At 39.8% G+C, this 25711-nt stretch overlaps 2 protein-coding genes across 2 annotated transcripts in view; one reads left to right on the top strand and one right to left on the bottom strand.

Annotated features, from left to right (window-relative positions):
* LOC127985637 (15-hydroxyprostaglandin dehydrogenase [NAD(+)]-like) overlaps positions 1 to 23995 on the top strand; it is a 34965-nt gene extending 10970 nt beyond the window's left edge. Inside the window, exons 2-8 of the mRNA XM_052587668.1 lie at positions 20039 to 20143; positions 20871 to 20994; positions 21160 to 21266; positions 21436 to 21532; positions 23016 to 23092; positions 23173 to 23336; positions 23444 to 23995. Of these exons, the coding sequence (XP_052443628.1) occupies positions 20051 to 20143; positions 20871 to 20994; positions 21160 to 21266; positions 21436 to 21532; positions 23016 to 23092; positions 23173 to 23336; positions 23444 to 23594 (813 nt within the window). The 5' untranslated portion in view covers positions 20039 to 20050 and the 3' untranslated portion in view covers positions 23595 to 23995. The remainder of the gene's footprint in view (positions 1 to 20038; positions 20144 to 20870; positions 20995 to 21159; positions 21267 to 21435; positions 21533 to 23015; positions 23093 to 23172; positions 23337 to 23443) is intronic.
* The window catches only part of cdc23 (CDC23 (cell division cycle 23, yeast, homolog)), a 105222-nt gene that overhangs the window by 55689 nt on the left and 23822 nt on the right, over positions 1 to 25711 (bottom strand). The window lies entirely within an intron of this gene.

The raw sequence follows: 25711 nt of genomic DNA, 5'->3' as shown, positions 1-25711 counted from the left end.
CGAGTACGAATTGAGGAAGCTATTAATGGGTTTAATGAATAATTAAGGTCACAAGATTGGAACACTATTTATGGAAAGATGCAGACTGATGTGGCTTACAATAATTTTATAGAAATATTTACTTCCTTGTACAACAAGCACTGTCCCATCAGAGTACTTAGTAAACCGAAAAAAGAAAAAAAAAATTAGATAAAATGCCCTTGCATTTCCAAATGCCTGTAGAATGCATGCCAGAAGAAAAACAATCTTTATAAATTGTTTGTTAAATCAAAAACCAAAGAAGCTGAGGATAGATACAAGCTGTACAAAAATTAAATGACAGCTATAATGAGAATGGTGGAAAAACAATGTTATGAAAAATTATTACTTGCTAATAAATCTAACATGATAAATAAACCTGGGCACCCATTAAGCAAGGATATAATAAAACGGATTTTCCAGAATATTTTATTGACTCTAATGGAGAAAACTACTGTATGACATGAATGAATTAGTAAATGATTTCAATATTTTTTGGTAAACGTTGGCCCTGATTTAGCAGCCAATATTCCAAACCAAGAATTGGAGCTGAATTCTGAAAGAAACGACCATCCTATTTCCCTCTCTTCTGCAGTGGTGGTAAGTAACGAAGTAAAAATACTTTGTTACTTTACTTAAGTATTTTTTTCGGGGATCTGTACTTTACTTGACTACATTTTATTTGCATCTACTTTCACTTTTACTCCACTACTATATTAAAGACAAAGTTTACTTTTTACTCCGATACATTTCCCCATGCCCTCTCCAAGTATTTATTACACTGATTTTACAAACCAATTAAAAATGTGGTTTTCTTTTGAAAAAAAAAAAGAACGGGCAACTTCGCGAGTTCTTTGCAAACATACGCTCACGCAGCAGTTAGTTTGAGGTGGAAGATGACTGCTGAAACAGGTGATCCCGAGATTCCCGACAGGGATCACCCATGGCCATATCTTTAGGATATGTTGGAATTCACTGAAGTCAAGGGAGATTCTTATCGGCTGAAATGTTTTCTTTGCCTGCCACGGGTGAATTAAATTTCAGTAGGGCTGTACAAAAAATCGAATGCGATTTTCATGAGCATCTCATCAGTAAAGACGCTCCTGAAATTAGAAGTATATCTCCAGCATGTGCATTCAGATCAGGGTTGCCAGGTTTTCACAACAAATCCTGCCAAGCTCAAATGTGACTTACTTAATTTATTTCTAAATGAGAAATAGTTGTGTAGACAAATAATATATTTTTTAGGGCTGCAACAACTAATCGATAAGGTAAATAATCAAGAAAAAATTAATTATCGATTAGTTGGATCTGTGACATCACTGTGTAAAATTCCAGTCAGTGATGTCACTTCACAATGGCACCCTCGAATCTGAGAAAACATATTGAGGTGAGTTGACGTTAATGTTGTTACTATTGCTAGCCAAGTGATTTCATATTGAAACGTGCCTTGTAAATAGCAAGCTAACGTTAGTCAAGTTAGCTAACACATGTCTATTGAAAGTTCAACCCCTACTGCGATAAGGTGCTTCATTTTTCTCTTTTGATTGTAAATCTAACAAATTCTTAATTGCAGTATCTGATCTCATTATTTGTTCAATTAAAACATTGCATATCACTCCCAAAACAACTGATCTGCTTAATTATTGATATTTAAAGTTAATTTGAACATTAACTTTTTACTTACGGTACTTAAGTATGTTTTAAATCGGATACTTTTGTACTTTTACTCAAGTGAAGTTTGAATGGAGGACTTTCTACTTTTACTGGAGTAATTTTTTATTTAGATACATCTACTTTTACTTGAGTATGACTTTTGAGTACTTTTACCACCCCTGCTCTTCTGTCAGTGAGTGTGAAATAACGAATATTGTTCAAAAATCAAATAAGTTATCTGCAGACTGTCACTCAATCAATATGGTATTAATAAAAAAGACAATTAAAAGTATCATAAAGCCTCTAACACATATCTGTAACCTGTCACTTAAAAACGGCTGTGTCCCAAGAAAAATGAAAATTGCTAAGGTCATACCATTGTTCAAAAATTGAAAAAGGAATCACTTCACTAATTACAGACCCATTTCAATACTTCCCCAGTTTTCAAAAATCCCTGAAAAAGTTTTTGACAAATGGTTAGAAAACTTCATACATAAGCATAAGCTAATTAATGAAGGACAATTTGGGTTCAGACCCAATAGATCCACTTCAATGGCCATAATTGATGCCACAGAAGAAATATCGAAGGCATTAACAAATAAAAACAATTGCAATAGGAATTTTTATTGATCTCAAAAAAGCATATAAGCATATGAGCATTTGATACCATCAACCATGAAATACTACTTAAGAAATTAGAACGATTTGGAATACTGGGGGTGGCTGGGAAATGGTTGAGAAGTTACAGTACAGTATGTCCAAATGGGTGAGCTCTCTTCTGAATGTCTTGACATTGCTTGTGGTGTCCCCCAGGGGTTAGCACTTGGCCGCAAATTATTTAATATGTATATTAATGATATTTTTTATGTTTCTCAATTGGTTAAATGTGTATTGTTTGCTGATGATACAAACATTTTCTATAGTGACGACAATTTGGAGTGGCTAATCAGCGTTGTAAATAAAGAATTAAGTAAATTTAAAAAATGGATAGAAAGTAATAAATTATCCTTAAACATAGATAAATCTAAAGTGATGTTTTTTGGAAAGTATCAAGCCAATTCACAGAAACTGGTTGAGATAGATGGAGTACACATTGAAAATGTTCAGGAAATAAATTTTTTGGTGTAATGATAGACCATAAGTTAAGTTGGAATGCCCACATCGGACATATAGTTACTAAAGTCTCTAAAAGCCTCGCTATAATTAGTAGAGTTAAACATATTGTAATAATAAAATCTCCATATTCATCGGGAAGAAGGAGGCGGGAACTGGCGCACAATCAAAATTAAACTTTAATAATCACAAAATAAACAAAACCTCACGGACAACTGATGTGCGCAAATAAAAAGCAAAACATAAAATATAGCCCAGGCTTCGTCCTCTCTCGTCCTTCACTATTGTCGCTCCAGTTTTATATCCTTCCATCTCCTACGTGGGACTCGAGACTGGCGGTGGGTCGCAGGTGTAGCTCATCTCCAATCACTACACCTGGCCTCACTCCTCGTTCCCATGTCCCTCGGCCCCGCCCCACTCGCCACATACCCCCATCACCCCTCGCAGGCCGGGGGGTACCCTCGAGACTGCGCTCTACTCCCAGCCCCTCCCTCTGGGGGGGACTGCTCACGGGGACCTGCGGGAACCTGGGGGTAGGACAGACGAGGCGAGAGAAAAGGAGATGGAAGGAGGAGCGACAGAGACGAGAGAGGGGAGAGAGGAAAAAAAATAAAAATTCTGGTTCCCAGACGCACTGCTGCTCGGCCCTCCACCAGCTGGGTGATCTCCTCTGCGGTGCCTGGCGGTGGCACTGGACGGCCCTCGGCGGACGGCACGACACTCCTCCGCCGCCCGGTGGACGGTGACGGCTCCTTCGGTTTTGGGCAGCCGACAGGAGTCCCCCGTTCCCTGCTCCTCCGCGTTCCAGCGGATGGCAGCAGGCTCCGGCCCCCTGGCGAACGGCGCCGACTCCTCCGCTCCCTCACAGACGGCAGCCGCCCCTCCACATCGCAGGCGGCCGGCAGTGAGCTCGCCCGTCCCCGGCAACTCACTCCATCCCACCGCCTCTAGCGTCCATGGCGGCACACTCCTCGCCAGCTCGAGGGCACCGCGGATTCACCACAGCGGCGAGGGATCTTCAGCAGCGCGTCCCTCCTTCTCCCGGGTTTCGGCACCACTGTAATAATAAAATCTCCATATTGATCGAGAAGAAGGAAGCGGGAAGCGGGAACCGGCGCACAATCAAAATGAAACTTTAATAATCACAAAATAAACAAAACCTCACGGACGACTGATGTGCGCAAATAAAAAGCAAAACATAAAGCATGCACAGTTCATGTTTAAGTATCACTATTTATTACCTGTGAACAAAATATGTTTTCTCATAAAGAGCAGTCGTACAGTTTGAGAGGATCTGGAAACTTTGTGGTCCTAATGGTGGGGTCCAGCAGGAGGACGTTTTCTATGTCTGTATGTGGGGTTAATTGTGGAATAATTTGGGGCTTAAATTAAAGGAATGTCGAAGCATTCACCTTTTCAAACGTCTTTACAAACAAAAGGTCTGGTCCCGTTACAATGATAATGGGGTTTGATTGTATTAATGTGTGGAGTGTTGGATTAGTTGTTATTTACCATGTGTATTTAACTTATGGTGTTCCGTCTACCATGTTGGTAGCAGTTCATCATTGTTATGTATCCTTGTGGTACTCCGTTTACCTTTGGTGGTATTTGATAATCTTTGTTACCTGAGGTCATATCTGTATATTATGAATATGTATAGTATGTATGTGTGGTTTTGCACATATGCAACTATAATTTCTTAATGAGGTACTATTATTAATATTATTTATTTTATATATATATATATATATATATATATATATTTATTTTGTTCTTTGAGATAATTGAAGAAAGCAGCAGCTATTTTGTTTGTATACATACTTTGACAGACTGGGGTGGGGTTCAATAAGTTTTACTTCTCCCCACTCCATTTCAAGCATAAGTTATTATTATTATTATTATTATTATTATTATTATATGTATTCTTCTGTTGTCACACCATTTGCTTGAAATAAAAATAAAAAATGAAAAAATAAAGCTTTGTTTCAAATACTATGTGTTTAATATGAACATGAATTTTATTATATTCTTTACCCAAGAAATGCCTGCTTTTGTGTTGAGATTTATTATAAACAAATAATATGACAGCATGGATTCTAAAATTATATATCATACAAATACATAACTGATTTAGAAAATAGACACGAAATATACAAATGACAACCCAAATTTTGCAAGAGTTGTTGCAAAAAATTATTTTCCATTGCTTCCACTGTCACTGTCGTCTTCTTCTTCTTCCTGTTTTTTACTCTTTTTCTTCAGTCGAGTCTAAAAATCCGGTGAAGAAATCCTGTCTTGTATCGAAAGTTTTGTTGCTCATTGCTTTGAGGTGTCTGTCTTTTGCTGAGTCTGTTGTCTGGGAAGCTGGAGATAGAGTTGGGTCCGAGTCCACCTTTGTCGAGTACGAGTCAAGACCAAGTCCACAAACATCGAGTCCAAGTCCGAGTCCGAGTCCAAAAGGGGCCGAGTTGGACTCAAGTCCGAGTTCTTAAAGGCCGAGTCCGAGTCGAGTCCGCCCGAGTCCAGAAAGTAATTAATTTAAAAAAGATTATAAATTGGAATTGTACATTTTTACATTATATTAATATTTTAACCTTTCAACCCATTAAACCAATGGCAATATAAAAATGTAATAAAAAAATACCACTGTTACATCTAGTCATTGCCATTGAACATTTTTATTTTATGTCAACAGAACTAGTTTCCTATCAAAAAAGTTTTCAAAGGTTTTATTGTATTACAAGTGCATGGAAATACAAATGAACCTATTTTATTATTGTATCACACTATATTGTCCTCCAGTTAAAGATGACATTTCAGTTATTTAATGCCTCTCCCCCACATTTGACCTAGGTAAAGTGCAGCCAATGAGGAGATCCTTAATGATGACATTATGAATTTCTTGTTGTCTTGGAGAACTTGCATCATAAAGTTGCATTGCTTGTTTGGTCAGTTCTGGTCTTGCAAATCCTGCAATGCTGAGCTGTGCAGCATCCGTTGATTGCTGCTGCTGTCTCTGGTAGTCGGTTGCATCGGTTTTCGGATCACCAGTAAACTGAACCGAAAACCGTTTCTTTCGGAGGCGTCCGATTTGAGAACCGATGAACTGATGATACTGCGCATGCGTGTAATTTTTCAAGTATTTTGTTAAACATCGGAAAGTGTGATAAACTATAAAAAAAAAATATGTATATATATATATATATATATATATATATATATATATATATATATATATATATATATATATGTGTGTTTTTTTTTTTTTAAGATAGGGGCTTCATGTTTCTAATCCGTATATTGTAGATTATGTATGGGCCAAAGGGGTTTTCAGGGAAGTTGGACAATAATTAAGACTCTAAATGTGAAAATATGAATAAGGGATGATTTATGAAATATCTGTACTGTATTTATAGTTAATGATGACAGATTCACAAACTGTGAGTTTGTAGTAAACAGAACACGAGTAGAGCAGCTGATGATACTGAACTGCAGCATGTGCCGGTGTCCTGACATTTTATCCTACCCTGTCAGATTTTCCTACCCGGGTTTTGAGCGATTCTCGTTCTCGAGTCAAGAACCGGTTGTATCAGTTTTCAGATCATCAATAAACTGAACCGAAAACCGTTTCTTTCGGACGCATCCGATTCGAGAACCGAGGAGCTGATGATACTGCGCATTCGTGATTCAGCATGAACCCGAATGACTCACAGCGCGTCTGAACCGAACTGATTCTTTTGGTGATTGATTCTGAACTGATTTTGTGCTAATGTAATGAGTGCGGGTAAACCGAGGGCTTGAATGAAGGGCAATCTGACGAAACGTAAGTTCATTTAATAACAAATACATCGCAATGGATTATGTATCCGGTGAACTGTTTTTTTTTTCAACCGGTTTATTGAATCAAACCGTCCGAAAGAACCGGTTCGCGGAAAAGAATCGAACTTCCCATCACTAATCCACATTGATATCCAGTGAGTGGTGCGTGTGTTTCGTCTGCAAGCATGAGACTTCTGCCTGCCGGTGTGGTGCAGTAAAATGACAGAAGGGGAGACATTCATTAATTTATCATTTCAATTTTATGCTGGTTTTATTGTTACACATGACGTGGACTCGACTGTACTCTGAATATTTTCCGAGTCCAAAATGTTCAAGTCCGTGTCAAGTCCGAGTACAAATTCACCCGAGTGCGTGACAAGTCCGAGTTCATTCAAAATTGGACTCGAGTCCGAGTCCAAGTTCGAGTACCCCAACTCTAGCTGGAGATGTCCAGAACTTGACAAGCTGATCATGAGCACAGCTAGCCAGGAAGCGTGTGTCTCTGGATCTCGTTCTCCTCAATCGAGTCGTTAGGTGCTGCCCAGAACACGGTTCGGCAGGACACTCACAGCTCTGCAAACAGACGATGGAGTCATTTGTTTCAGAAGAGAAGATCTGGAGGAGTTTTACTGATACACAGGTGTGCAACCAAAACAATTACTGTAAGGTTAACTAAAGTTGAGGTCAAAAGTTTACATCCCCACTAGTCGTGGCCTAGTGGTTAGAGAGTTTGACTGCTAACCCTAGGGTTATTGTGAAATTGTGTTAGTGCACCAGTCGACCCGGGGGTTGTGTTTAAAGAGCCACGGGTGTCCCAAAACCACTGGTGCAAGTGGTGAGTCCATGAGGAAAAATGAGAGGGTTTCAGTGTGATTTCCAGAAGTGATGAGGGTGATACTTTCGGTGGCATGAGTGATCCGGGGAAGTTCTTGTCCATTGAGTGCTTTGTCGGTGTGTCATGTGTGTGTGTCGTTATTGCGCACTGCTGTTCGTAAACTAGCTCCATTGCTCATTGCTGCGATGCTAAATGATAGCAACTCACCAGGACACTTCAACTCTCCACTCATTCTCCTCGGACCATGCATAGGCTTTGACGGACATCAGTTCTTGGCAATTCCTCATTTGACCTCTCACGGCTGGCTCGTTTGAAATTACACAGCTGCGGGCCATCATACATGTTTGCTCTCGCCATCTCTTCCTTATCCCAGTCAGTCGCTATAGTTCTGATGCTGCGTTCAAGGCAGGTTTTTGAGCTCGTAATCACTATTTCATACCACTACTAACGACTTTGTACCATTCCAGGCAAGTTACGCCAAACTTTCTGAGCACAAGGAATTGTAACTAGATTATTTATTTTATTGCAACGTTGCATTGACCTAAAATAGTTTTTTCAACATGTACCACTTGCATAAACACAGCATCCGTAGGCAGTATTATTCGTAGGGGCTGTCATCGTTGTTTTGCGTGCTGTGTGACCTCTGAACTCGGAGTACATCGATCTAGTATGAGACACGAGTTCACGGGTGGGAAGTCACGGATTTGATTGCCGTTCCAGTGCACTTTCACGGGTTTATGGTTGGAAAAACACTGGTTACGGGTTGCCTGGAACGCAGCATCATACTAGATTGGGGCTACCTTTCCTCACTCTCCCCAACATGACGTCATCGCCGAGTTGTGTAAAAAAAACGTTAATACCCAAAACTTAAAAAATAGGTCTTTAAGCCCATTTTTGAGACATTTTAAAAATGATGTACATATCTTGAGTGATTTATGTACCCATTAATCGAACTGCAACATGGCCTTTAACCCTGCGACAACCACATTGTTACGTTATTTACATCCACAATACTTTGCAGTCTCATTGAAAATTTATATGATCGCCAGGTCAGATAAGGGTCTAATGTTAGTCTACCTCTTTGTGTGTGTTTAAACTACTGCTGTCACAAAATTGGCATGCATCGACTTTCCCAGCATCTATGAATATCCAATTTTTATGAAAAATGGTCGACATGCCAAATTTAACTGACATATCTAAGCGGTGTCATAAGCTGGTAATGCACAAGCACTGCACGTTTGACTCACATGGACTGTAGTGTAAAGAACAAAACACATTAAATGAAAACCGTAGCATTTTAAATTATGAATAATGCCCATGGCCTATTGGCCTCCCTCCTGAAACCTCATGCCACCCCTTTGCCACCCCAGGAAAAAATCTCTAGATCCGCAGATAATTCCAAAAAAATCTGTGATTTTCTCTCGAGAAAGCACACTCCTGCATTCTTTTATTTGATCATACACTCTCGCATCAAGTTCCCTTGTCTCTGCTTCAGTCCAGTTTGTGGAAATTTTTAATTAATTAAATTAATTATTTTATTTCATTTATTTATTTTTTATCTCTGCATTTAAATCACCTGCTCAAAGTGTCAACTACATTGTCACTATGACACAACCTTTCCAGGATTGGTCTTGTCTTTTGTACACACAGGCCACATTCTGGGACCAGTTGCGGATCTAGAGATTTTTTCCTGGGGTGGCAAAATTTAATTTAAACACCCCTTTGTCACCCCAGGAAAAAATCTCTAGATCCGCAACTGGTCCCAGAATGTGGCCTGTGTTTGCAAAAGACAAGACCAATCGTCACTCCATGGTGACGCGATCGGCCTTAAAATGCGATCTTCGGAGGGAGCATTCTGACTTTGGGACAGCTTACATTGTGATGCTGTGACACGAATCACACTTCACATCTGCACTTTCGAAGACCAACACATTTGGGACAGCCTTCGTTGCACTGCTGTGATGCATTTGCACTTCAAATGCGCACTCCAGAGTCCATGCACTTAACTTTGGGACGCAACTCCAGTCCCTAATCAGCACAGCATCTCCCCTTACTGTCCACTGAGATTACTACACATCATAATTAAACCTAATAACAGCAATTTTAAAAACATTAAGTCTAACAAAATAATCAAACAGAAGAAAAAAAAAATCCCTGGCAAAATAAATGGCTCCAAACATAACTGACCCCTGAACTCTTATAAACAGTTTTCACAATAACACAAACATTCTACTTACACTGCAACCAACTTCAAGAATTCTGTGTGAAGGTGTAATTTGTAAGTGTTTTCAGTGTTCACGTTCATGTCTGTGTAAGTGTCTTAATTCTGTTTTCTTGTAGATACTAATTCACTACCACAAAAGGCAGTATAAGATGATAAAGTAAGATGGGACAGAAATGTAGTAGGGACAAAAGCACAAGTCACATATAATGGTCCCTGTACCCCATTACGGTAATATGGTAACTGCTGTGTTGGCATAAATTGAGCAAGCCCAATCTCAGTTCATAATTGGGCTGACCCAATGAAGGGTAAGTAAAGATCTGTGTGTGTTTTATTTTTCTCTGCTGGATCTTCTCACATATCTATTTTCGGCAGCTTTTCCCACTGACCTCACCATTTGTCTACCTCCATCCACAGATACCATCTCTCCCTTCTCATCCTCCTCTCATCCTCCATCACCTCAGGTTCAAGGGTAGCAGGTAAGTCAGTTGATAAGTGAGTTTCCACCAACTCAGGTAAGTATTCTTCCTCTACTTATTCTACTTCTTCCTCTATCCTCACCCTTTCTCCATCTCCGATCTTCTCTTTCATAAGTGTCAGGTATAGTCCTTCTCTCCTTAGATGTCTGCTCACATGCACAGTTCTCTCCCAATATGACCTCAACTGTCCAGGCCCCCCTCGTTCACTTAGGTTCCAAACCAGAACTCGATCTCCGGGTTGCAGCACAACACCACGAATGTGCTGGTTATAGTATTTCTTATTCCGCACACTCACTTGTTTACGGTTGTCCGCAGCTAGTTTATAAGCATCAGCCATATGTTGGGCCCACTTCTCTGCATACTTTTGAGGTGAGTATTGATCATCCTCTGATCTTCGACCAAACAACAAGTCGATGGGCAAAAGAGGGTGATGTCCATACAGGAGGAAGTATGGAGAGAACCCTGTCACCTCATGCTTAGTGCAATTGCAAGTGTGCACTAGCTTTGGCAGGTGGTCTTTCCAAATGTCTTTTTCTTTCTCTTCCAGTGTCCTCAACATTTGTAGCAGGGTGCAAATGAAGCGTTCTGCTGGATTTGATTGGGGCTGACAGCCGTCAACCGCTGCAAATTCGCAAAGAGCTGGTTCTCGAATTCACGACCTTTGTCATGATGAAGCCGACAAGGGTAACCAAATCTTGGGATATAGTCATTAAATATTCTCTCAGCTGCCGTCCTTACCGACTTGTCTCTTGTCGGGTACACCTGGGCGAATGTGGTAAAATGGTCCACCATGATCAGAATATATTTGTATCCACCACATCTCCACTCCAGTTTCAGGAAGTCAGTGGACATGAAATCCAGTGGGCAACTTGAAGTAAGACTTCCCATCGGGGCTCTGATCTTCACCATTGGTTTCTTTTGCTTCACGCAATGGCAGGTGCTGGGTGACATAGTACTCGATCTCCTTCTTCATAAAAGGCCAGTAGAATCTGCTCTTTGCTAAGTCTAGAACTCGTTCCATCCCCACATAACCCATGTCATTGAGTGGGGCAGCTGTGGCCTAGTGGTTAGAGAGACTAGTTACCCGAAGGTCACCGGTTCGAGTCTTGGTCAGGAGTTGTATGTGGGGGGAGTGAATGAACAGCACTCTCTTCCACCCTCAATACCCAATGCTGAAGTTCCCTTGAGCAAGGCACGGAAGCCAGAGTTGCTCCCTGGGAGCTGGATATATAGCTGCCTACTGCTCCGGGTGTGTGTTCATGGTGTGTTCACATCTCACTGCTGTGTGCACTTGGATGGGTTAAATGCAGAGGACCAATTCCGAGTATGGGTTACCATACTTGGCAAATGTCACGACTTTCACTTTTTTTCACTTTCATTGTGTAGCTGGTTCTAGGCCACCTCCTTAAACTTAACTGGAAGAACAAGTTGAGATCTGTGATTGGTCTTATGATAGAGCAGTCCCTCTTGGAGATCCAATTCCAATTCTCCACTCATACAACAGTCTCTTGAGGCCTCCTTTCACAATTTTCATAATCTCAGGTGTCAGTTCTCCACCACTCTCCTTTAATTCTGTCACCTTACCAACAACAGGAACTTCAGTCTGTGTGGCTCTCACCTCAGAGTGGTCAAGCATCATGAACCTCTTTCCAAATCGGCACTCTACATCGTGCATGTATTTGACATGCATTAAAAGCCTCAACCCAGGTAACATCATTCTCTTGGTTAACCTTTAGTCCTTCCCATGTAGCCCGAACAACCTCCTCTGTAAGAACTCTAGTGCATGCCATTATAAACTTTGATATCGAGGGGATATTGAGAGAGCATGTCGACATCCATGTTTACTTTGCCTGGTCTGTAGCTTAGCGATCCTTGAAAAGTCCTGGATGAAGGTGTGGTATAACTGAGGAACCCCAACAATCACCGTAACTCCCCAACATTGCCAAACTTCTTTTTTTTAGGGAGAGGACCACTTCTAGGTATTTTGGGTCAATGCAGAAACCATAATCTGAAACTAGTCCCCATGTATCTGACCTCCTTCTTGAAGAGCTGGCCTCACCTTTACTCCATGATCCTTCAGATCCAATCCAAAATGTATGTACACCCACTCAAATAGTCCCCAAGGGGTCGTGAAAGCAGTAAGGTGTCGAGATTCCTCTGCCATTAATTCCTCATGGTAAGCCTTCACCTTATCTAAGATTGAAAACCAACAGTATCCTCGAAGAGTGTCGATAAGGTCCTGAATCCGGGGAAGTGGATGTCGGTCTGGGACTGTCTTCTGATTCAACAATCTGTAGTCTATACACAGTCTCAGCGTACCATCTTTCTTCCAGACGCACACCACCGACGCTGCATACAGAGACTTTGACTTGACCACCCAACTCCGAGCTAGTAAATCCTGGACGTATTCCTTGACCAGCTTATACAGGGGTTTTGGGATGTAAGCATAAGCTTGCTGAACAGGCATGTCATCTCTCAGGTTAATCATCATCTGTAAACTTGGGATGCAACCAATATCATCATCCCCACGGGAGAACACATTGGATTCTTCATAAAGTATGTCTTTGACTAATTTTTGCTGTTCTTCTTCCAGATGACTTAACTTGACCGGAGGATGCCACAAATATATATATATATATATATATATATATATATATGTGTGTGTATGTATATACAATTATTATTATTATTGAAAAGAGCTGAGAAGCGGGGGTTAAATTGAAAAAGAGACTTACTCATTTTTCTGATCTCTATTGAATAAAGCGATAAATTCTTTTTTTTTTTTCTGAGAAAATCCAAATGTCAAATCCTGTGGTAATCCACATCACATCTTTTTGGGGTGAATTATGTCTTTTTCTTCTCATTGCGAAGCAAACAGTAAAATAAAAAAACTTGAACAGTCTCACTGTTTTCTGGGGCGTATTCAAGACGCACGCTTCAGTGAAACATTATAATCTCAAAAGAGCGTTCAGCATTGGTAAGTGTAGCTTGTTGTTGTGGTGTAGGTGTAAGTCTCCCTATTGTTCAACAACAGACACTAGAGCCCTGCATTTCAGCTCAAGCTTAATGGGCCGACTTTTTCACATCCTTCGAACCCGGCTTTGGGCCAATTTTCATGTCATAGTTCAGACGCGGGCCAGGCCTCCCGCCTGCTTTAAACTTCTCTTTACTTTATATTTTAGGCATCCATTAATTAGTGAAGAAAAAATTTGCCACCCTGGTGGAAACAACACGAGACCATGCTATCGCAATTATCAAGAGTGGCTTGACAGTGTTTATTTTTGCGCCATCAACACAGCTGAACAGTTCTGTGTTCAAATACACACAATAGGAACATTTTCTGATCATCATTAATGCCCTGTCTTTCCTCTCTTGCTTGTCAGATCGTTGTTTGAGGTCCTCAGTGCTTCATGTCTGTTTCCCCACTGCTCAGCAATTCTTTGTGTGTCTTCGTTCCTGTTTGGTGTTCAGTGGATTACATCATCATCACCCGGATCTCTCATCATCTCTCACCTACGCACTCTACTCACCTACTCACCGAACTTTGCTGTCATCGAAGTCCCTATGCCACCCACCATCAACCCAGCCTGACTTTTTCGTGATATAATACATCTTGTTACTTGCAACTTGCTTCCTGTCATTTATGTCCTGACAGAGGTGCTAAACCATTCAGGGTTTTATAAGTAATAAGCAATATTTTAAAATCTATACGATGTTTGATAGGGAGCCAGTGCAGTGTTGACAGGACCGGCCTAATATGGTCATACTTCCTGGTTCTAGTAAGAACTCTTGCTGCATTTTGGACTAGCTGTAGTTTGTTTACTAAGCGTGCAGAACAACCACCCAATAAAGCATTACAGTACTCTAACCTTGAGGTCATAAATGCATGGATTAACATTTCTGCATTTGACATTGAGAGCATAGGCCATAATTTAGATATATTTTTGAGATGGAAAAATGCAGTTGTACAAATGCTAGAAACGTGGCTTTCTAATGAAACATTGCTATCAAATAGTAGTCAAATAATCAAATAATAGTTTCCTAACTGATGTCGAAGAATTGACAGAGCAGCCATCAAGTCTTAGACATTGTTCTAGGTTATTACATGCAGAGTTTTTAGGTCCTATAATTAACACCTCTGTTTTTTTTTTCAGAATTTAGCAGTAAGAAATTACTCATCATCCAGTTTTTTTTTTTTTATATATCAACTATGCATTCCATTAGTTTTTCAAAATGGTGTGTTTCACCGGGCCGTTAAGAAATATAGAGCTGAGTATCATCAGTAAAGCACTGCATTTCAGATGCAAAAAACATGTTTGATAGAAAAACAAACATAGAAAGACATTTCATAACCTCATAACTTTCAGAATCTGATAATTCAACCCGTTATAATTAAACTGACATACTGACATGACAGTCTCCCACACGCATGCACACGTGCTGTCAAGATTGCAACTGTCAAGACTGGCTCGCTCTGTGTTTAGTGTCTTCAGCGCAGCGGGAAGAGTGATAGAAGAGAGGAGGACTGGGTCAAAACCTTCCACTCTGGAGGCTATTCTTTTTCTCCACGATGCTCTGTAAGAGACTGTTCTAACTTTTCATTTGACTGGACTTGATTTTCGTTTAACTGTTGGAAACTAATGGAAAAAGAATGGACATGTTCTGTGGTGCATTTTTGAGGTAAGATAACCTGCAAGTTTGTTTTTAATTAATTTAATTTGTTTAGATTGTTGGCTATTTCTCATTTCGTTTGTGAGCGCTGTTGTGAGCCTGCCTCAGTATTTCAATTTTTTTATTTTATTTTACTCACTGTAGTTTCATAAATAAACATTTATTAAACTGTCTGTGTGATATGCTTGAAGTGTTTTATATATGGATTTTATTGTAGCCAAGCAAAGTTTTAGCGTCAATTTGAGAGGCTTAATTGATTAAATATGTTTTAGACTACTCGCTGTCGGCTCGGCTGTTTAACATTAATCGTCATTTAAAAAAAATTAATTAACTTGATAAAGAAATGAAAAGAAACATAACACAAAACTGACCCATTTTTTAATTGTTGCAAATAGGGCAGGCTTCCGCTGTGTAATAAAATAAATATGTAAAGCAAGAAGAGTAGCAGCCCTTGTACTGAGCCTTGAGGTACACCATACTGCACTTGTGATCGATATGAAAGCTCTTCATTCACTGCTACGAATTGATGGCTATCATATAAGTATGATTTAAACTATGATATTACACTTCCATTAATGCCAAAAGTGTTCTAGTCTATGCAAAAGAATGTTGTGGTCAATAGTGTCAAACGCAGCACTAAGATCCAATAAAACTAATAGAGAGATACACCCACGATCAGATGATAAGAGCAGATCATTTGTAACTCTAAGGAGAGTAGTCTCAGTACTATGATATGGTCTAAATCCTGACTGGAAATCCTCACACACACCATTTTTCTCTAAGAAGGAATATAATTGTGAGGATACCACCTTTTCTAGTATCTTGGACAGAAAAGGGAGATTCGAGATTGGTCTATAATTAACAAGTTCTTTGGGGTCAAGTTGTGTTTTTTTATGAGAGGCTTAATAACAGCCAGTTTGAAGGTTTTGGGGACATATCCTAATGACAATGAGGAATTAATAATAGTCAGAAGAGGGTCTATGACTTCTGGAAGCACCTCTTTTAGGAGCTTAGATGGTATAGGGTCTAACATACATGTTGTTGATTTAGATGATTTAACAAGTTTATACAATTCTTTGTCTCCTATAGTAGAGAATGAGTGGAACTGTTCCTCAGGGGGTCAATAGTGCACTGTCTGATGCGATACAGTTGCTGATGGCTGAATGGTTAAAATTTTATCTCTAATAGTATCGATTTTAGAAGTAAACTAGTTCATAAAGTCATTATATATATATTGTCACATTTTGCAAGATAAAGCACAGCCTATCACAGCTAAGTCTGAAATCTCTTCTAGCACTCTGTACACAGTACCCAATAACCAACCAAAGCAGACAGACAGATAACTGATTCAGTTACGCCAAATTATGTGACCTGATCAGGATGTGAAACCAGGATGTGAAACCAAGAGTTGTCCTTGATCTGTAATTGTAAAGGGTTTAGCCAGATCGGTGCCCTGTAAAATATATCTATATAAGTATATTGTCACTAACATTGATATAAATATGTTGTTATATTTTTTTCTTATGTATACTGATTGTTTCATTGGTGGGTTATTATACCTTAATGATTTGCACAGCTGCAATATTTTGTTCATTGACATAGTAAGTTGTTGAATATAGATTTGTAATTCTGATGTGTTATGTAGTTCCCGCATATAGGCACTAGGGGACAATGGAGAACTAGGATGTGAGGAGTGCATGAAAGAAAATAATATTATAAAAGTGGAACTGCAAGTGTTGAAACTGATCTGTCTCTAGTCATCTTTTCACAAATAATACAGTATTTGTGCTCCATGCAGAGATGTGATCTGATCCTCATCAGTCTATCTGGAGTGACATGAAGAAACAGAACAGAGTGTTGAGTGTCTCAATTAAAAGTGTCTCCTTTGTTTTCCACACTTACATCTCACTTCTTTTCTTTTCTTTTCTTGTTGCAAACAACAATTACTGCAAAAGTTCAGTTGGTGTGCACTGTGTTGTAGCATGTGGCGTTGCATGGTGTGCCTGCAGAAAGTATTTGTTGAACTCCTTCCACCCTCTTCCTTCCAGCATAGCAGTTTGTAAACTATCCTTTAAGCTGCGATTAAAACGTTCAACTTCTCCGTTTGCTCTTGGGTAATACACAGATGATGTCCTGTGTAAGATTCCTCTGTTTTGCAAGAACAGCCTGAAGTCGTGCAAAGTGAACTGTACTCCATTATCAGAAATCAGCTCTTTCAGATTCCCTTCCCTGCTAAACACTGTAGACAAAAACTGTATCACGGCCTGGGTGGTAGGATGTGAGACAAATGCTATCTCAGGCCACTTACTGTAATAGTCCACCAAAGTGACCAGAAAACGACAATCAGCAGGTGCTGCATTAAAAGGACCCATGATTGTCTATGGCCATTTTCTCCAAGGCGTCAGTAGAATAAGGTTCAGGTTGGAGTGGAGTGGTATGTATAACAGCTGATCTGTCACGTAACTGACAAGTGACACAAGTTTTGACAGCTGTTTCTACTTGTTTGTCCATGCCAGGCCACCAGTAGAGCTCTCTCAGCTTCCTTTTTGTCCTCACAATGCCCTGATGTGTATCATGTGCGAGTGCAATGAACTTGGGCTGGAAACCTTCTGGAACCAGAAGGCGTGTGGTTCCCCGCACCACACAACCATCCTGAAGTGAAAGTTCATGGCGCAAAAGCATACGGCTTTAAAATACGGCTTCAAAAAGGATCCTGTGCCTTTGCACACTTTGGCCATTTTGAGGTGAGCATTCTGTGTAGCTCAGCTTGGATAGGACAAGGATCACATGCTGCTTTGACTTCTAAATCATGTTCCAATCTAGGTTCAATGCTAGGGAGTGGTAAGCGAGATAGACAGTCTGCAGTGACGTTCTCATGGCCCGGCTTATACGGAATATCATAGGTAAATGCCATCTGCCTAGCTGACCATCTTGCTATGCGCATACCTGCTCTGCCTTGACCCTTGGATGACAGAAGGGTGGTCAGAGGGCTGTGATCCGTACGCAGTGTGAAGTGTCGTCCCCACAAGTAGGTTCTCCATTGCTCTGTGGCCCAAACACATGCTAGCTCAAAGCTCTCCTTAGCCTCAGGTGACCAAACAAATGGAGTAGAGCCTTGTAAAAGCACACGCAATGGCTCCACTACTGTAGCATAATTTGGTATGAATATAGAATACCAGGAAGTGAGACCCAGAAATGAACGAAGGCTAACCCCATCAGCAGAAGGTGGTGCATCGGACACTGCAGAGACATGGGAAGCATCAGGCTGTAATCCCTTCTCAGACAGGGTGTGACCCAGGAATGACAGTTCTGCTTTTCTGAAGTGGCACTTTGCCATGTTCAATTGGAGGCCTGCTTCATCAATTCGCTGGAGCACAGCTTCTAGATTTTCATCAAGTTCCTTGAGCATTGCTCCTGTGACCATGATGTCATCCAAGTAACAATGAGCTCCAGACTGACCTTTAAGGATTTCAGAGATCATCCTCTGGAAGCAACTTGGAGATGAGGCCATTCCATATGGAACCCTTTGGAAACGAAAAAGCCCATCATGCATGATAAACGCAGTAAGGTTTTGACTGTCCTCATGCAACTTTACCTGGTGATATGTACATTGGAGGTCTAATGTGGAAACCACTGTTGCTCCACACAGGTTTGCAAACATCTCCTCCATAAGCTGTCTACTACCACTGCCTTGTTAGGCTCGCATTAGTCGACACAGAGCCGAATCCCCCCACCTTTTTTTCCAGAGACAACTATTGGAGAGACCCACTCAGATGCATCCACAGGCTCGATCACATCCTGTTGTACAAGCTTCTGTAAATCCTTGGATTGAGAAAGGTAATCGCCTCAGTTTCTGCTGCACAGGCTGAATACCAGGCCAAATGTGAACACGGTGCACAAATCCTCTTGCACATCCCAGCTTGTTTTCTGACTTTGCATCTATAGCTAAGGCAGTATGTGTGCACTGGTCCGTACTGACCTGACCATCACAGAGTTGTAAGCACAGTCCAGTAAAGAGGTCTCTGCCTAGCACAGCTGATCCCTTTTGAATAATGTTTAAGTCTGTGGAAGTTCAATGGCCTCCATACGAGATGTTGGCTGGCAGGCATCCTTTCACTTCAATTGCATCACCCCCAAAACTAACTAGACTGAGATCCGGGAATCCGGGAAAATTGGTTGCACAGTGCTGCGCAGATCCGCAACAGTAGCAAGTATGTGCACGGGTAAATTTCAGAGGTCCCCGCAAGGCGTAGATTTGTCTTTTGCTCCGTCAAACCGTGTTATGTTGTTGAACTGCTTGTACTGAGCTGTTGGATGACGCAATCATTGCATTTGCCTCCGCCATAGTAGTTTCAATTTGCCGGGCGACAGTCACAGCTTTCTTAAGGTGGAGTGGCACTTCCAGCAACAGCCGTTCTCTAATGCGAGATTAATTGTCTTTTCGAACAGCTGATCGTGTATCATCTCGTCCTCCATCACGCCAAATTTGCAGGTGACAGCCAGTTCACATAGTTCACATAACGTTCAGCAACTACATTAACTTTAGGAACATAAAAACTCCCTTATTGCACTCAAAGCAGAAGCGTACGTATCATCTGCCTGATCACGCATGGTCAGGGTGTAGATCAATCTTTGATTCTTGGCTCCAGGGCAGTGTATTAGAAGTGCGCGCTTCCTAGCATTAGGAAATTGAAAGTTTTGATCCACGGTGGTTCACCCAGTGTTTGTAGGAATAGGGCAGGTTGGCGCAGACTCAAAGCCATCCTCGTCGCCAATATGTTGAGTGTCTCAATTAAAAGCAAATGCACTCCGTCTCAAACTGTGTGTAACCTCCTTTATTTTCCACACTTACATCTCACTTCTTTTCTTATCGCTCTCTCTACCTTCACTCAAACTGAGAGCTCCCTCTAGAGGCTAACTCAGAACACCACACTGAGACAGACTCAAACCAAAAGAACTGTGTCTCCAGGATACTTTGAGAAACCTATCAGGATTTTTACAATACACACAGGTTTTATTAGAGTGCTTTTAAAAAAATGTTGCATCAAGACACATTGGCACGCGTTTCCTCATACATCTGTGGCAAAGCCGTTATATACAGTGTGTGTGTGTGTGGGTTTGTGCAACTCCTCCCACTCACCCTTGCCTCTGTCCTGGTAACTGTTAGTTATTCAACAGATAGTTTTTAGTCATTAGTGCTGCTGTGTCTTCTGGTTTCTGTGACAGGTGTGTGTTGTGATGGATCTGAAGGAGAAAGTGGCTGTGGTGACCGGAGCAGCTCAGGGTTTGGGCAGAAGCTTTGTCGAAATACTTCTAAAAAACGGGGCAAAGGTAAAAAAGAATATATATATATATATATAAACCTTTCTGTATTATCGATACAGTTTTGTAAATGCACCCCGCAAGGAATGCGCGCGCCAGAACGACAAATAATATACAAGTTTGCGATGCAGAATAAAAGCAGGTTGAACATTGATCTGGACAAAAGTATCTATATATGCACAATAAGATAGTTTGACACTGTCTAGGAAAAGTCGTAAAAGCGATACAGATAAGTATCATAAATTATTAAAAAAAAAACAATGAGGCGTCTTCTTAACGTTTAACCATTTAGAAAACCTTGTTGCCTTGAAAAAAAGTAAACAGGCAAAATAATTTATCTCCATCAAAATTTAGATTCTAAATCTGTAAAAAAAACGATAAGAAAGATGAGCCTGAAATTGTGTCAAAGTTGAAAAGTGTTTTAGAGAACGGAACTGTTCCTGCTCGTCAGATTTGATTGTATTTTGTTAAAACGCCTGAAGAATAAAATTAATTTAGTCAGTCATTGCAAAGTCTTAACTACCAGGTGCTTATTTGTAAATGACTTATTTCTTCAGATGCCCTGTTTTCAAATTCATATTCTAACTATTAAAATGTAAAATACACATAATGAGAGAATAAATAGAAACAATTAAAATGTGTGAGGGACACAAAGTCACTTGCTCTGCTTTACTGTAGACTTCTGAATCTCAGAGTCCTGTACTGTAATAGCGCTCACAGATTCATTTGATTACAGGTGGCTTTAATCGATGTGAATACATCGCTGGGAAATGAACTGAAGAACACACTTGATCAGGAGTATGGACGGGGCAGGACTGAATTTTACTCAGCCGACGTCACATCAGAGGAAGATTTTAAAGGTTTCTGAACATTTAAGAGAGGTTTTATTGTCTGGGAATGATTACATGATGATCAGACTGATATGAATTACAGTATCACAATGCTGCTATTACTCAAGTCACTTTATAAGAGCAGTAAATGAGATTGTGGGTATGCTCTGAATGCTTTCATGTTGTCCCTTACAGGAGTTTTGGAAAAAATTGTTAAAACATTTGGCCGCATAGACATTTTGTGCAACAACGCAGGGATCATCAATGAAAGGAACTGGGAAAAAACTATTGCAGTCAACCTGGTATGAGTTTGTCCGTCAGTGTCTGTGTCTGTCCGTGTTTGTGTCTGTTTGTCTGTGTTGGAGTCTGTCTGCCTGCCTGTCTGTCTGTCTCTCTTTCTCTCTCTCTCTCTCTCCATCTGTCTCTCTCTGTCCATCTGCTTCAGCTGAAGGTGTTTTGTGCTCATCTCAGGGTGGAGTGGTCAGAGGAACGTATCTCGCTCTAGAACATATGAAGAAGGAAAATGGTGGGAATGGAGGAGTCATTGTTAATGTTTCATCTATGGCAGGTTTGATACCATCTCTATTTAAAATAATTACATTATTACAATTTTTCTTAATTGCTTTGGCACATTTTTCGAAACAGTCTTAACATTCTCTAAACTGTAAGTGCTGCTATCACAACTGTTTGCTGGAACATCAGAACTCTAACTCATCAGGAACATTTAATTCATGCTTCAAAGCCTAGCTATTTTGTCAGTGAGTTGGCCGGGGCCACCAAAAAGAAATTATAAAATAAATAAATAAATAATAATAATAATAATAATAATAATAATAATAATTGTTATATGCACATTTAATGTTATTTCATGTTATATGTCTTGTGTACATTTTATGGATTACTCATATGCAATTTTCATTTCATTTCATTTTATGTTAAAGGCAAATTTAATTTTGTTATATGCAATTGTTTTCTTCTTGTGTTCTTTTTGTTGACAGACAGCTTTCTATACTAAAGAAGAGCATCAGTTTTGATTTTAGCATTTAACAGTAGATAAAAATGTATTGGGTAAAACGGTAGTACACAAATAGATTTTTTTTTTTTTTTCATACAGTACAAATCTTTTGCAGAAATGTGTTACATGTAAACTGAAAATTCACCAATGCTTATTCATCTTCACACACTCTGTTGTCTTCTGCTATCACCACAACCACACATTCTTACATGTCTTCCTGTTGCTTTTTCAGGACAAGCAAGTGTGAATTTCACAGTTTACATGTAACACATTTCTGCAGATAAAAGTACTGTAAAATATAATGTGTTTATTGAGCACTGCTGCAGCCGCTGCTGGTCAAGTAATGTTCTTCTTTGTTCAATAAACACACTCCATAAATATGATTCATAATTCATTCCAGTGGCAAGTAGGGCTGCAAAGGGATGGAAATATACAAAAACAAAAAATTATAATTTGAAAGTTTCCAAAAAAGTTTCCAGAAGTCATGTGCCAACTCAGCAGAAATTACAACCATTCCATGTAAGATATTTATAAACATAAGTTTTGAAGAGTTTGACAATCTTACTGAGAGTCAACTCATCCAGTTTTATTGTGGATTTCTCATTAGCATATGTGCCAAAATGCGTGCAATTTGCCTAAATCAGTAGGAAACTCAAATCTGATGTGAACAATAAAATTCAGACATCCAAACTACTATTTAAGAAAAAAAAAAATACTCTCATTTGAGAACCAAGCCAAAGCGACTGAGAAAAACTGTAAAAACTTTCTTAGATCTATAAGGAAATTCTACTCTCAATGGTTAGTTTATCTAAAAATAGAACTTCTCTCATCATTTAATAATTTAATCATGTCATCTGCTGGGCACAAATGACTACTGCTTTTGTCCTTACAGTGTAAGTCAATGGGGTCCGACATTGCTCTGGACCCCCAAGAAACACAGAGAATATATATTTTTTATTTTTTTTATTTTTTGTTGTAACAGCATGAAGTAAATGATGCAGAATTTCCATTTATTCTCTGAAGTGAATCTTTGCAGGTTTGGGACCTTTGCCGACGGCACCCATCTACACTGCAACCAAACACGGTGTGGTGGGATTCAGTCGTGCCATGGCAGTATGTATTTTATATATCAAGCATCACAGATTTTTTGTGAGAGAGAGAAAGTCTGTGACGTTTTAATTGTTCATCAACAGGCCGTTTCCAAGCTGTCTAACTATGGGGTGAGGATCAACATTCTCTGTCCATGGTTTGTGAAGACCAGTCTTCTGTCCACCATGAATTCAGAAGAGCATGCTGGAAGTTTCTTACCACTGAAGGGAATTGCAGAGAAGATGATGCAGGACCACGGCTGCCTGGAGTGAGTTAACAATCCTTCGTATCCAGGGAGAGATACGGAACAGATAAAGCAAGGGTCTGAATTTAACATCGAAACTGAGAAACTTTGTAATTATGTTTTCATCGCAGGGCTGATGTTGTTGCCAAGGCTTTTCTTGTTCTCGTGAAAGATGAGAGCAAGAATGGAGATGCTCTGATGATTGATCCTGATGAGGCAGTTTTTGTTTCCTTTCCTGAACGGGCCAAAGACTTCCCATCAACTCCAGTCAGTCTCGAGTGACCCTTTAGCTTGGCTCTCAGTGTTTCATCAGAGATCTTAAAACCCAACCAAACCCTGAAGATCTAGACACGACGTAAACCTGAGCACTTCCACTAAGAATGCCTTTATATAAAGATAATTTGACTAAATCAGCCAGCAAAAAGATTGAAAATGTAAAATGTCTGATTTATTCTGGGTTGCTTCTTTGTAATTTCATTTCTGTTACTGATTTGAGAATATTCCAAATCCAGGAAATCTGACACTCAGTACAGGAGTCAGAACAAGAGTCAGAATGTCACAAATTAGGGAACTAGAAATAATGCAGCATCTGAAAACAGTTTTGTAATTTTCAAATATAAATGCAAACATCACATTCATGGATTTTTATTTAATGAATCTAAAAATATTCTAAAATATACCTCTAAATATTATGAATAAGTGGTTTGCTTTCAAAATGTGTTTAAATAAGCTAGTAACATCATGTGTGTCAAAATTTAATTACGATTACATTTTACACCTTAATTGCAAAAAATGTATTGTAGTTCCTAGTATAGTGGTTCCTAGATGGGTTAGTGGTTTAGTAGTAATAAATAAAACTCAAAACAAACCTTTGTTTCAAATACTTTGTTTAATTTGAACATGAACTTTGTTATTGTAACGAGGAATCATTTAAAGTGGGATCCATAACCAGGCTTTATTAGAATCGTGGTCAAACAGGCAATGGTCAAACACCAGCAAACACAGTAACAGAGGGCAAACACAATCATCGTCAGTAATCAGGCTTAAAGTCGGGGCAGGCAGCAGGGAGTCAAACACAGGGTACAGACAAGGTCACAACAGGCAAGCTCTACAAAGGAAAATGCTCAGAAAAGCAAACAACGTTAATAGAAGACTTCGCAATGAGATGGTAGGAACAGACTGCTTATATACTGTAGGCCAGCTAATGGGCTACAGCCAGGCTGAGTGATCAGTGCTAGACACGGGGCTGATGGGAAATGTAGTGTGAGAGTGTAAAGCCCCTTTCACACTGCAATTCCGGAAAATACATTGGTAATGTGCCCCAGCAATTGTTCCGGGGTTGCTAGATTTTGCCCCTTTCACACTGCCAGTGATTACCCGGAATCTGTGCGTGCGTTCACACACAACCTGTCACGATCCCCACACAAGAACAGAGGACAGGTAGATCCAAATGCAGTCTTTATTAGGGTAATCCAAATTGTAATCCAGTCCACCAGGCAGGGGTCAAAACCAAAGTAGCAAATCAAACATAAACAGACACAAATCAAACGGGCAAGAACAGGGGCCTGTACCATGAAGCTGGATTAGGTGGCTAGCCAGCTATGTTTCAGCTTAGTTTCCGCCAACCCTGGGTTTTAGGTACTATGAAAGTAGCTCGGCTTTAATCGGTGTTCGTTGCCATGGTATCTTACGCTGCACGGCGTAATATATAGAAGTCTGGCTTTAATGATAATAACTGAGTAATTTTATGATTTATATAATTATTGTGATTCATATTATTATTTATCTCTTACATACAAGCAATTTTAGTTTAACAGCTATTATAAATTATTTTAAATACATATTAATGTATACACATCATGTAATATAAATAAGCTTTAGTATCAAAAGATTGCACTATTTTAAAAATTACAAATCTCAACTTACATGTTCAAGTCTCTATCACTATATATTTTCAAATGTATAAACTAAGTTAACAAGTTCCACTTGTGACTACACTGATGGAGCAAGATCATTTATTTTATTAGTCCTCCTTTATTTTTCTCATGATGTTTAAATTTGTCATATTCTTCAATCTCTTAAACATTAGCAAAACCTTTAACCTTTAGTTTTGAATCTCGCTGGGTCTCTCGCGAGAAGTAAATCAAACTTGCTTTGGGTTGCAAGGCTCATGATTGGCTGTTCGCCAGTGATGTCACACAATCATGTGCACACGCTCCACAAACTCAGGATCAAAGCCTGAATTGACAAAGAAAGTTGATGAACAGCATCATGGTACCAACAAGGCCGGATTGGAGGGGTTTGGTTTTGTCAACTCAAAACTAATCCTGTAACTCTGAATTTGTTCAGCTACCATCATGGTACAGGCCCCAGGACTTATAAGTGGCGTGATAACAACA

This window comes from Carassius gibelio, chromosome B21, assembly GCF_023724105.1.
Source record: "Carassius gibelio isolate Cgi1373 ecotype wild population from Czech Republic chromosome B21, carGib1.2-hapl.c, whole genome shotgun sequence".
Lineage (NCBI taxonomy): Eukaryota > Metazoa > Chordata > Actinopteri > Cypriniformes > Cyprinidae > Carassius > Carassius gibelio.
The sequence above is the reverse complement of the archived record's forward strand: the minus strand, read 5'-3'. Positions and strand labels throughout refer to the sequence as shown.